This window comes from Sinohyriopsis cumingii, chromosome 19, assembly GCF_028554795.1.
Source record: "Sinohyriopsis cumingii isolate HCF-2022 chromosome 19, ASM2855479v2, whole genome shotgun sequence".
NCBI classification, from domain to species: Eukaryota; Metazoa; Mollusca; class Bivalvia; order Unionida; family Unionidae; genus Sinohyriopsis; species Sinohyriopsis cumingii.
In genome coordinates, this window is record NC_142979.1 from 42,381,454 (window position 1) to 42,395,747 (window position 14,294).

Genomic DNA, 14,294 nt, shown 5'->3' on the forward strand with positions numbered 1-14,294 from the left:
TTTTGTACGATGACGTATCACATGTGAAAATCTTTGAATTGTTAAGGGAATGCGATTTGTGCAACAAATTTTAATTATGTTTGAAGTAGTTTGCATGTATTACCTTTATTTGTTTTTTTATGTACATTTTACAGAATTGTAACATTTTCGGAAGTGTTTAACTTCCTAAATTTGCGTGCAATTCATTTTTACATCGTCTGACTTAACCTTTTGTTGCCACTTCATAACCAGTTTTGTACTCAGGAGACGTAATTTACACACACATATACATGCATGCATGTAAACATACATACATACACGCACGCACGCACACACACACATACATACATACATACGATGATGCTCTGGCATGGTTCATATGGTTATATCACCTATTACGTAATCGTAAATCATTTACCCGGTATTTACATAACATTTTTACCTATATTTGCGTGGTAACCATATAGATTTCAGAAACGTCAATACTTTTGTCCACATCTTGCGGCTTGCAGAATTTTAAAATATGCATTCCTTATAATTGCTTTTGCACGTGATTTTACACTCTTTAAATATGCCGGGATAAAGAAATTTTTTGTTTCCTTTGAATATAAATATTTACTCTTTGGCACAATAATGTTTGCATGTGATTTTCTTGAATCAATGATTCCTTGTTCTTCCCTCCTATCTGAAATTTCGCAAAACCGACAAGAATCTAAGGAATTTTCCATGAAACAATAGAAATCTTATCTAAGAAAAGTTGACCGTCTCTTTTCGGTATCTGGTTTGCGTTATGATGTCACATGAAACAGGTCTACCAGATCGATCAGCAAGATGATGCAAATACTGTCCAACGGCAACGATTTTCTATCAACGGTCTGTTAAATTTTATGTACGAGTTGAGATGACCTTCGTCATGGACAGCTTGCAGAACATCGGAGAGTAATGGCAATATATGGTTCATTGCTGATGAAATATAACTCTCATTTGGATCCTCTTTCTCTGATATTGTACCACCTTCAGCATCTTCTAGGTCGAGGCCAGCAGCCTTTTGACGGGGCCTCGAGTGGCCGAGTGGTCTAAAGCGCTCTCCGTTACGGATCACTGCCATCTCACCTCTGTCTGCGTGGGTTGGAGTCTAGGATTCGGCCAGTGTGGGTATGTGAGAAAGCTTGCCAGTAGCTTCTCGTGGGTCAGTGGTTCTTCCCGGGGTTTTCCCTGGTTCTTCCTCCACCATTAATACTGGCCGCCATGCATAGCCTATCGTGTGCTGAAAAATGGCAATAAACCCCACAACAACAACAACAACAGCCTCTTGACCGTTTTCGTTTGATGTCAAGTTTTTAGATTCAAGATGGCAACAACAATAGTTCATTTTTCGGTGTGTTTAGTTTCTTTTAAACGATCATCCTTATGAAAACTATATTTTCATTAATTATAACCATTTTCCCTTTAGAGCGAGAAATAATGATACAATTTCCATTTGACTTCGTCTAGAACCAGCTCTGGTTAGTTTAAAACCTTATAATGCGCATGGCTATCCGGCACTCGCTGAATTATTTGGGATGGGGGAGGTAACCATGTAGTGGTCAGCTATTAAGTTTTACAGATGTAGGGCAAAACGTGCTTAGATGTGAAATCGGGGAGGGGATGGGGGCAAGTGCCCACGATGGGTACATTACTGAACTAGATGTCACCTTCATTCTCTTAATACTGCAACACGAGCACAGAAAAGATTGAAACAACTACAAAACTGCAGAACTTTTAGCAAGAGATTTGCTGCAATCAGATTTGAGCAAATTGATTTGTTAGTGCGCCATTGTGATGCAGAATTTTTAAATTATTGAAATTTTATATACATTTTACACTAGAGTTGGATAATACACTGCTTAGACCGTAACACACACACACACACACACACACGCACGCACGCACGCACGCACACATATACACGCACAGTTTCTATCTGGAATCCCCAAATGATGGTAATCAATATAGGTTCTGAATTACTCTGTGTTCACAGCTGTTGAGTAAATCACCGTGATCCAGCATACTTTATTCCATGGTCATTCGTAGCCGAAGATGCAGACCAATTCTTCTGCAGTCGTACAGTCAAAGCATGTAGTTGTTCTTTAATAACAACGTTCTGTCATTCGATCATGAACACACTAGAATATACAAAATAACTCACAAAATGAAAAAATAAAAAATTATTAACTGCGATATTACCAAGAAAATGCGAATAACATGATAATTTTCCGATTCGGCCAGTTTTACATAATAGTTGGAGCCATTCCATAGCGTAAGATTTTGATCTGGAGATGTGCAGCATAAAATAGATCGATATCCATAATCTGTGTCTTCTTAAAACATTTATAAAAATCGATGACTATTTCCCCACCCACGTCACTCATTCTTTTCTCCGTTTTTTTTTTTTTTTGGTTTATTTTCGTGATATTTGTATCGCAGAAAAGTGCGTGAATTTTTATATTATAAAATATCCTCACTTATAAATTATCCGTCAATGTATCCGCTGCATGACGAAAAACTGAACAAAGCAGAAAAATCCGTCGATGTGGCCAGTGTTTTCCTGTATTGCATTGCCAGGTGCTTGACCTATAATTAGTCTTTAGCTTATACATTGAACAGATGGTTGTGAACATCATACTGGCTTGAGGTTTAAAGGTTGTTGGGAGCATAGACGAATAAGAAGATGGTGTTGAAAAAGAAAAGGATTCCAACTACCTGTCGAACATACGAGGGTTTTGGGATTTTTCCCCCGATTACTGCCAAGTTTACTGGGGGCATGATGGACTTCAAAGTCCAGTAACGAAATGCCAACACACAGTCCATTAAATGGTCAATATGTATGTCCTGTCTATATACTAAAATATTTCGATGTAGTCATCTTTTTATTTTCATGTAAAGTCTTGCATTTGTCAGAAGCAGGGCCGGATCAGGTCAAGTGTTGGGGTTGGGGTCCAAAATTTCAAAAGGGACCCGACTTTTTCTCGAAAGGCACCAAAGTAAAAGTGTATGTGTCTATTTACACAAAGTTTGCATAATACCCAATAAATGTGCGCAGGAATAAAACTGGTCAAATTTCAAGTGACAAGTTAATATACGCTTGTGTGTGTATATGTTTTTGGTGGGGTTTCTTAGCCGGGGGGAGGGTACAAAAACCCAGGACCCCCAACCCGGACCTGAGAAGAGCGCTAACTATCTATCCTAACTTTACATAACACACATAGACACATGTTTCTAGATACAAAATATGTATATACATACATACATGCTGATTTACATTGGTACATTGTCGATATGTATACTCGTTTTGTCTTTTAGCTTCGGCAATGTGGAGGTTTTGTTTTTATTTTGAAGTATATGAAGAAAGTATTGACAAAGGTCCTGAAAAATTGATCCATAGAGTAATGGATAATACAAACAATATACAGTTTTATTTAACAATTAGATCAATCTAATTAGGGATATAAAATAACAATTATTGGCGACTCTCTTGATTTGTACTGAAGAGTAGCGTAAAGTGATTTAACTTTGCCTCTGATGCATGCTAAACAATTTTTGAGCCATTTAAATTTTATCAGTTATTTCACTTATTTAATCCCAACTTATCTGCTTATTCGGTCAAAATGTTTCAACATCCCAGGTAGATAAGATTTATCGAACTGTACAAGCTGAGCTCAAAGTAAGTGGAAAGGGCGACGAGATATCGTATCTCAAAGTTCAGCGGGATGGCTATTGTATTATATATATATATATATAGGTATAAATAATTGCTTAAGCAACGACTGCTTGAAAGTGTTTTACACCAGTATATATGGAAACGGATATGATGTCAATGTTTTCCAGTATGGAATAGTTCGACTCTAATTCAGTTTAGTCGCATGCACATTTATAAAGCAAACTGCTTAGTATCACATATATGGACATGAGCGATTGAGAAGAATTGTGAAGCTGATTGTCACTGGATATACATGAAATGTATGAATTATCCAGCAAATTATTTTGGATTAAAACCATATCATTGAAGAGTAATTCAAAATGTCTCAACTAACCAAGCTAAAAAATGAACTGGATAGGGAAGATATCATCTCCCTTGGAGAGGTAGATGCAAGTGTGCGCAAGAGGGCGCTAAAATTAAATCTTTTCTGGATCTGCATGGTATGGGTGTTTGCTTTCACGGCTTATTCTGGTCTTCAGAACCTCGAAGCCAGTTTGGTTCCACAGTTTGGGGTGTATTCATTGGCCGCCATTACTGCAGGGGGACTCGTCTCATGCATCGTGGCACCCGCCGCCATCATCGCAATTGGCGCCAAGGGGGCTTTAATCGTGTCATGGATCTGCCTAGGGATATTTGTTGCCGCCAACTATTATCCGAAAGCGTACATTTTGATACCAGGTGCTGCCATAGAAGGCTTGTCGACCGGCCTGATGTGGACAGCTCAGGGAACTTTTCTTGCCACCATCTCTATGGAATATTCTCAAATAATTGGAGATTCTATGGACAATGTTATCAGCAAATTCTTCGGCATCTTTTGTATGGCTTTCCAGAGTACACAGATTTGGGGAAATGTGATTTCTTCCGGAGTATTACACGAAGGAGGTTCTCGCGCCGACTCCGGTAACGTCTCCTGTGGAGCAGACTATTACCCAAACAATGCTTTAGTAAAAGGCCCGCCCCTCCCAGCCCAGTGGAGACAAGATCTACTGATTAGTATCTATCTTGGTTTTACTATTATAGCATTGTTCATCACAATTTGTCTCTTGAAACCCCTCAAAGCTGCACCCCCGAGTGGGGTCAGCATAGGACGTCAACTGCTAGCTACCCTACGTCTGCTGGTAACTAACTTCGACATGGCGTTGTTGGTTCCCTTAAGCATTTACACTGGCATGGAGCAAGTCATCATGTATGCAGAATTTACAACGGTAAAATTTATGTTATCCATATTTCACCGAATGTAGAGAAAACAAAATCATCTTAATATTGGATGCCAGTTTCAGCAGTCTGTTATTTTACTTGAAGTTTATAGTGCCATTTTAACAGTTTGACTATATTTAGGTTCAAGCCACCATTGAAACAAAAGAAAGACAGTTTAAACGGTTATCAAATTAACCATGATTACGATTTCCATTTCATATGAAAGATCTGCATTGGCTGATTTCTTAAAATTCTGAATCGTAAATCTCACCATTCTGGATCAAAAACTTGTTTCGTTTTCTTGTCTTTGAATTAATTGTTCTGGATATATAACTATATTTCAAAGTAAGGTTCCAAAAATGCATCGTTTATTAACGTTCCCACTAAATTAACAAATCCATGCCCCAAAACAGTGACAGAATTGACTCTAATATCACCAAAGGTAAGAAAATAAAGCAAGAGAACCAGAAAGGACATAATGAAAATGTAATATTTTCAATCAAATTAATTACGTACACGTGCATATTGTGCAATCTTTTTTTAAATAGCACACTATTTAATTTTCAGAATTGGTTGGTATTACGACAGCAAAACATTGCATCTTTGAACGAATAGTTACTTTTTAATTTATTTGTTAAGTTTTAAAAGTGAAAACTTAAGGTATGCGCTTTCTGCAAATGAAGCGATAAAAACACAGCACTTTTTCTATACCCTCGCCCCTGTGCATTTGTATTAAATAATTCTTGACTCACCGCTCTGGTGGCCTAAGTGCTAAGAGCGTCCACCTCGGATACAGTAGGTTGCATGTTCGAAATCCGGCCAAGTCATAATAACAACTTTTTATAGGTGTTAGGACTGGTCGGCCAGAAGTCGTGGTAATGTGACTTGGAGGGCCTTATGACACGTCTGCGGCATGATTCCCCAGTGCTAGACATCAGTAGTAACTGCCACATTGCAGGTATTGTAACAATATGACTGAAAATTTGTTAAAGCTACGTTAAAAACACCAATTATCCATCCACCTAATTATTGACTCCCGCCGTTCCGTTTGTTCTTCCATCCGGCATTTGTTAGCAATACTAATTTCAGAAGTTTTTTTAAGGCTTGACCTTCACTGTGATTAATCCAAGGATATTTTTTAAGCCCTGAATATTGTGTTCTGACTTTCATTTTATGCAGAACCTGTCAATACATTTATTGCAGCTATATATAATAAAAGAACGTTCTATAAATCATTTGCTGATAATAGTACTGAATTAGTGCAGCACTCCCGACACCTCTATATAAATACGTGCAGCCCTGCGATACCTCTATTTAAATACACTTGACATAACGTAGGTAACCGACGGTGAATACAGAGCATACCGTAACATCCGGGAGCTCTTAGAGTACTCGCCGACTGATATTATTGCTGAAATGGACAAAGTTCGTTGTTGGCATCCGTTAGTCTCGACAGACGATGAAACTACGGCCATGAGAGATGTCCCGGTTGGTGGTTGTGCAGCGTCTGCTGTGGCTGTGTAGTCCAGCACGGGAGTGGCAGTCCTTGCTGCACTTGAAGGTTGCGTCTGGTGTTGGTTGGAGCTGCTTCTTCTTCCTCTGCGATCGTCTTTCATCAGCCAGCAAACGTAGCTTGTCCTCACCGGCTTTCAGACCAGTGATAATAGCATGTCGCCAGCTTGATCTGTCTAGAACGAGCTCTTCCCATGTGTTGATATCGATGTCAAGGACTTTCGTGTCCTGCTTGCAGCCATCCTTGAAGCGGAGATTTGGCAGTCCGATTGACCTTTTGCCAGAGGCGAGTTCCGAATAAAGAATGTGTTTGGGGATCCGTCCATCATCCATCCGACGTACATGGCCCAGCCATCTAATGCGACGTTGGCGGAGGAGTGTGACCATGCTGGAAATATTGGCACGCTCGAGCACCTCGTTGTTTGTTACTCGATCGCTTCAGGTGATCCCGAGTATGCGTCGGAGGCATCGCATGTGACAGGCGCTCAGTCTTTTCTCTTGTGAGGCGTACAGAGTCCAGGTTTCACTGGCGTACATGAGAGTGCTTAGCACACAGGCACGGTACACATTGATCTTAGTGTTCAAGGTCAGCATGCTGTTGTTACACACTCTTTGCGACAACCTGAGAGAGTTGTTGATGCCTTTCCGATCCGCTTATTGAGCTCAGCATGGCTGTTGGTGATGGTAGAGCCGATGTACATGAACTGACTGACCACCTCAAGTTCGTAGTTGTTGATGATGATGCTTGGGGGGGGGGGGTCCGCGTCCTGAACCATCACGTTTGTTTTCTTTAGGCTTATGGTTAACCCAAACTCATCGCATGCTTTAGTAAAGCGGTCCATCAGGCGCCGAAGCTCAGCTTCTGTGTGGGTGGCTAGAGCAGCATCGTCTGCGAAGAGCATGTCCCTGATGGTGACTTCACGCACTTTGCTCTTTGCCTTCAGTCGTGCCAGGTTGAACAGTCTGTCATCTGATCGTGTGTGCAGGTAAATCCCTTCTGTGGACGTCCCAAAGGCGTGCTTGAGCAGAACTGCGACGAAGATGCCGAAGAGCGTGGGGGCAAGGACGCAGCCCTGTTTAACTCCACTGCGGATGTCAAAAGGGTCGGATGTTGAGCCATCGTACTGCAGTGTGCTTTTCATGTCATCGTGGAAGGACTGGATCATGCTTAGCAGCTTTGGAGGGCAACCAATTTTCGCCAGGATTGAGGTCTATAAATGCCAGGAAGACGGGTCTGTGTTGTTCTCTGTATTTTTCCTGCAGTTGCCTGACGGAGAAGGTCATGTCGATTGTGGACCTCTCTGCGTGGAACCCGCACTGCGACTCTGGATACATTCTGTCAGCAAGCGTCTGAATTTTGTTCAGGATGACGCGTGAGAAAACTTTACTCATGATGCTGAGAAGTGATATGCCCCTGTAGTTGTTGCAGTCGCTTCTGTCGCCCTTGGTCTTGTACAGGGTTATGATGTTAGCGTCTCTCATGTCCTGAGGCACTGCACCCTCGTCCCACCACTGGCAGAGGAGGTCGTGCAGTTGTGTGAGCAGCACGCTACATCTCCACTTAATGACTTCTGCTGAGATGCCATCCTTCCCTGAGGATTTACCTAAGGGCAGTTTCTCTAAGGCCTTCTTTAGTTCGGCTACAGTAGGTTTCTCGGCCAGTTCGGCCATGAGAGGGAGGTTTTCATTCACGTGACCAATTATGCCCTCAACGCCATTGGACAAAGTTTATGGATGTGGTTTCAACGTTTTAAGATGGTCGCTAATCCAAGATCGCCCACGTCCTGTAAGAGGTATCTGTTGTGAAGGGTGAAATTGATGAAGATGTTTCTATTATAACAGGCATTAACTCGTCAGCTGTTTTTAATACAATGAAGAATCTGAGCTCAGAGAGGTAAGTGCAGAATGGATCCAGTGTTTGTTGACGGCTAATCAAAAATATCAAACAGTTACTCGGCAAAAAAAAAAAGTGACAAGAAATATTTGAATGAGATTGTCACAGGTGATGAACCATACATTTTTTTCAGTGAATTCGACTTAAGGAAAAATAATAAAGTCTGGATCGGAGAAAAGAAGTAGACGTATATACATTATTTTGTAATGCCTGGTTGTCTAGGTACGGATCCCAAGTATGCTAGTGTCAATGGACATTTTTTATACCTTTAAAATATTGCCAAAAGCGTTGGATACTTCAGAAACGCCCATACGCGCTTATGTATTCAATTATTTCCTATGTATTCAATTATTTCATGACAACTCACAGGCGCATTTAACCGCTAGCGTGACAGACTTTCTAAAACTGCTTTAGTAATTTATAATTTGTCATTATCTGCCATACAAAACGAAAAAATAAATCTTTCGAAGTATTTTAATCAAACATGCCGAAATGCACGAATCTTTAAATTCTTCTTTGATTAGGTAAATTCGGTTGACCGATATAGCTATAGAAATACATGCACTGCTTTTTATAGCAATTTGCTAAAGCTGCCTCCAAGTACTGTTCCTAATTTGAATTACAAAAGTTGATAAAATATGAACTTCCGACGAACTTGAAATTAGTACATCGAAATGGAACTTTTTAAATATGTTTTCGAAACTTAATTCTGCCTTAGGTTTTTTCTATACAGAACCTTCACGAATCAGAGAAGTGTCCCAACTCCCGGGAATAAAGTTAAGGTAATTTCCCGTACGGTGCGCTATACTTAGAGTTAGGTGACCATCTAAATATATTGAGCTCCCGAATTATAAGCAAAGCTTTTAGTGCAGACCACATGCGTCAGAATTGTGAAAACGTAAATTTCAACATCACACCGCTCCGGTGTCCTAGTGGTTAGAGCGTCCGCCTCGGATGCGGGAGGTCGTGGGTTAGATCCCCGGCTTAGTCTTACCAAAGACTTACAAAAATGGTACTAACGGCTACCTCGCTTGGCGCTCAGCATTAAGAGGTTAGTATTAGGACTGGTCGGCCTTGCGTCAGGATAATGTGACTAGGTGGGACATCATACTACGTGTCTTCTGCATGATGCCCCAGTGCTAGACATCACTATAAACTGCCACATTGCAGACATCGTAGCGATATGACTGAAAAATTGTTAAAGCTACGTAAAAAATCAAAATCACAAATCAAATCACAAATCACAAATTTCAACATAAGTTATATCCATTTTTACATAGGATGTAGTGGTGGAGGTTTACAATACATTTGTATCTACCTAATCCAGTTATCTACTTCTAGATAACGTGTGTGTCGTGCAAACAATGGATTGCATCTTGGGTCGCTATTCAGTTCGTGTCACGACCTATATTGTTGTACGATTTTGCCAATCTTGGAATATATATTCCCTTTATGAAAACAGAAACCACGTTCTATGTAGTGATAGTTATTTCGCTAAATTATCAGAACAATGACGTGTACATTTTTGCAGTGTAAATCGCGTGATTGTACAAACATGATGTAATTATCCTTGTAACATCTCATGAAAAATAGATAAAATGGTCACATTGTTCTTTCAACAGACTGTGTGCGTGCGTGGAAGGGGGGGGGGGGCGGAAGGAGAATTTTATTTGTTTATTTGATGTTTCAATTTGGAGCTTAATATTATCCCACCAACATAAAATGAACCGTCTCAAGTTAACTGTTCTATAGAACAAAAATGACAAAATAGCCTTTGCATGCCCAAGCAAATTGTAAAAATAACTAGATGATTAACTGGTTTGACGATGGCTTCAAACTGACGTCACTGGCCGTCATTCATAGCAATATGCGTGTTGTCATCCGCGCACTTCGTTTGCTTCATCTTAAGACAACCGGACGAAGCTGCGGCGTTACCTTTCTATTTAACTTACCTAGTAATTAATTGGAAGATTTTTTCTTCTCTTTGCGTTTTAAAAATTGTGATATTTAATGCATGGATACGAAGCGGCGCACTTTCAGCTAAACCGTTTTTTCCTCCTATTATTTTCAAAATTTGTTTTTAAAGTTGTTTTTTTAAAAGTCATTGTTCAAGTGGACTTCCTCGTAAGTCTTGGAATATCAGGTTCTATCGTTTGACTATGACGTTTGCACGATGAAACTTGACTCATGACCAGATATAAAATATCCATTACGTAATAAAGGTAGTGATTTTTCGCGAGGCAAAATCTTTTGTAATATTTTTTTTCTTGACAAAATGACTTTTTCGTTACTTATCTACAGATATAAATTTGTAAAATAACTCTTTTTTTAATGAGAAATTGGCCTCTTAAACGAAAAGTATATTCTTTTGGGCAGAAAATAACATTCTTGTAGAAGATGTAATACAAAACAAAATGACAGCCGAAATAATTGTGTCCTCGTGTATTTGCAATTGGTGGATTCCTTCAGTCCCATTTCCTCTTTCTGTTCTTAACAAATACATTTTATTCACAGGCGTACGTAACCTGCAAATTGGGAATTAGTTACGTTGGTTTGACGATGATCTGTTTTGGGGTGGTGAACACTGTGGGATCGCCCCTCATCGGCATGCTGGGAAAATACCTTGGTAGATTGACACTTTGTTACATCGCCATGGCCTTAAACCTCGGAATGCTGGCTGTATTGCTATACTGGACACCAGATCAGCATGAAATTTATGTCTTTTTCTTCATCCCTGGAGTATGGGGACTTGCAGACGCTATCTGGCAGACGCAAAGTGGAGGTAATTTTCTACTTTAATTATTTTCTATTTGTGATTGTATGTTTCCGTATATAGAATACTGACTACTTTCATATATTGTATTAACAAATGATTTTGTATGATCTGATACAACATTTATATAAAAAAAATTATAACAAAAATCTAGAACTATGCTTCACTGATTTTGGAAACGTTTCTCCAAATAATGTGTAACCTAACAGCTAGTTTTGGGAAGGGAGCTATTATGAAATGAACAGGAAATGAATACGGATGTTTCTGAGACAGTTGGTCGCAAATTTTGATCTTTTGCTTTTTAAGTCATATATCATCATCTTCTTCTTGTTATAATTAATATTATTTTATTTCAGCTCTGATTGGCTCCATATTTTCTGACCAGCAGGAGCCGGCGTACGCCAACCTGAGGATGTGGCAGGCCCTGGGTTTTACTGTAGCCTACTTGTACAGCAATCACATGCATGAAAGTGCCAAACTGTACATCACGGCTGGCATCCTCGTTCTGTCCATTTCACTGCTGACCGTGGTGGAACTGAGAGTCAAGAAAGGAAAGCTAGCTAAAGCCAGAGTAATTTAAAAGTCACTCAGTCACATTTGTCGATTTCTTTTATCATTTTATACACCTGCCATAAGGCTAATCATATTATCGTAAGACTTAGCTCGCCCGCCTGTCTGTTCCGTAGATTGTATCATCAACCACGATTTGCCGTTACCAAACTGTGTAAATACCATGCAACTGGCGTAATGAAGAAGACCGTCCATCTGGGAGTTAAAAGAAACGAGGTCGAAATCACTGACTGAAATAAGAACCATGATTTCTGCACAATATCATTAATTCTAGAATACAGACATAGTCTAAAAAGTCTGGACGCTTGAACGTGTGACAAGGAAGAAACGTGTCGATTTTTTGCTCAAAAGGTGATTGAATGTTTTTACACAATAGCGTTAGTTCTACATCACACATCAAGGTGAATGGATGTTTTGTACACAATAGCGTTAGTTCTACATCACACATCAAGAATGAACTTTGAAGATGATTTGTACTTAAACCCGAAAAAATCGGGAGCGAAAAGGTCAAAGGTCAAAGTCACTGAGCCTTAATAATGAAAAATGATTCATACTTTCAACAGTGCTTGTGGGTGGCCAATGGCAGATCAAGAAATATCGTTTGATATGATGAAGGGTGGACCTAAACAAGTTGGTCAGTGAAACGGAATCCATGTTCTTCTGGAGGGGGGGGGGGGAGACGCTGGCTCCCCCTTCCAGACACATGGCTTACATTTTAGGCATGGAGGATGGATATTGATTTGTGTCCAAAGATCAAGATCGAAGATGACTGAATGAAGAAACACGACTTTTGCATAGAAACTTTAGGTCTAGTTCACATAAATTGACCAAGGTATGTGTAGGGCTTGCATTTAAGGTATGGTAAAAGCCTATCGATATTATGGTCGTAAGGTCAAAGGTGATAGTCATGATAACTCTGATAAGAAAAGAACGGTTTCTGCATGTAAGTTTAGTGCACGACCACACTCCTTGATCAAAGGTCAAGGTCACTGAAACTCATTAGTAAATAATCTCCAGAGTCAACATAGCTCTAATGATTTACAAATACGACTTCTAATAATCTACAAATACGGCTTCTAATGATCTACAAATACAACTTATAATGACCTACACATACAACTTCTAATAATCTACAAATACGGCTTCTAATAATCTACAAATACAACTTCTAATGATCTACAAATACGGCTTCTAATGATCTACAAATACGGCTTCTAATGATCTACAAATACGGTTATTAAACATGGGGCGGGAGTATAATATACCGTTCAAGGTACTCTTGTTTCTTCTCTGAGGAGAGGTCAGTCGAAATATATGATATTTGACCTGACATCATTACATTTTTTGCGAATATACGTACCTTGTACTTAATGCCGACTTTTCGAAATTTATTTGATAAACATGCTTGACAAGTTTACTGTGGACATATTATTGCATTGAGCGACAACCCTTTATTTGTCTTGATTATAATATCACCAAACTGAGTGAAAAATATATAAGTTAATTCTACATTTATTAAGGATTTCTTGCAGGTTTCCACCTTTTATATACGTTAATTCTACATTTTTAAAGGATTTCTTGCAGGTTTCCACATTTTCTTGACAACTATTAGCTCCATCTCAGCATATCTTGCTGGTTAGAAGTTAGAAGTGACACCAGGTTTTCCAAAAATGTGTTTTGGTGTGGGTTTCCTTGCACTTTTTGTACGCTTAATTCTCTCTCTCTCTCTCTCTCTCTCTCTCTCTCTCTCACACACACACACACACACACACACAGAGACAGACAGATATATATATATATATATATATATATATATATATATATATATATATATATATATATATATATATATATATATAAACTTTATGAATAAACAAAGATAAACGGTTTTATTATGTACACTGTATTTCAAATTTCAGTATAAAAAATTTCAGTTTATTTTTCACAATTAATTAGTAACTGCAAAATGTGTTGTGCTCTTTTTACTATGTTACTTTAATGAGTGAAATTTGAATTATGTTCCCTGGTACGATTATTTAAGAATAATTCAATATTAATCTAATTTAAAAAATGAACTTAAAATAATGATAAAGTGATAAAACTTATATAATAAAAATATTTTACTAATGTATTTTGAAAAGGATTATGAAATAAATTTTCAATACATTATGATTATTTGTTTTATACAATACTTGTTTATTTATATTACTGTCAGTATTATGCAGATAATAATTTTAATGATATAATTTGGGGTATAAGGTAATAAACATACTTCTCGTTAAAACAATAAATGAACACAGAAAATGCGAAATTTTTAAAAATTAATTTATTAATGAATGTCATATAGAATATTTATATTTAGACGTATTGGATATATATAGTAATAAGACAGTTTATCCAATATGTTTGTTTTAACATACGCTCCATCTCCGAATCAACTATATCAAATAGCCTGAAATGAAAAATCTTGCAGACTATGTGAACTGTCATTAAAAAGTGTGCGGCGAAATAAGATGTAAAAGATTGATCGATATAGTTTTACTTTTATGTTTGATCTACGTTGGTTAATGCGTTTAGATATTTATTGATTGGTTTGTCCAATACATTGGATGCCATATTTTTTTTTTTAT

The 14,294-nt window shown here is 38.4% G+C and overlaps 1 protein-coding gene across 1 annotated transcript; it reads left to right on the forward strand.

Moving 5' to 3' along the window:
* The first annotated feature begins 3,794 nt into the window (after positions 1-3,794).
* LOC149775575 (N-acetylglucosamine transporter UNC93A-like) lies at positions 3,795-13,402 on the forward strand. The gene is made up of 3 exons (XM_089943115.1): positions 3,795-4,923; positions 10,836-11,103; positions 11,451-13,402. The coding sequence occupies exons 1-3, from the start codon at positions 4,039-4,041 to the stop codon at positions 11,672-11,674; spliced, it is 1,377 nt and encodes a 458-aa protein (XP_089799241.1). The 5' UTR covers positions 3,795-4,038; the 3' UTR covers positions 11,675-13,402.
* The last annotated feature ends 892 nt before the right edge of the window (positions 13,403-14,294 follow it).

What these genes read in the sequence shown, in the direction of transcription:
- LOC149775575 (XM_089943115.1), top strand. Translation starts at nt 4,039, where the DNA reads ATGTCTCAACTAACCAAGCTAAAAAATGAACTGGATAGGGAAGATATC. An exon ending in TGTATGCAGAATTTACAACG is followed by an intron (nt 4,924 to 10,835) that starts GTAAAATTTATG and finishes TTTTATTCACAG; the next exon opens with GCGTACGTAACCTGCAAATT. An exon ending in CTGGCAGACGCAAAGTGGAG is followed by an intron (nt 11,104 to 11,450) that starts GTAATTTTCTAC and finishes ATTTTATTTCAG; the next exon opens with CTCTGATTGGCTCCATATTT.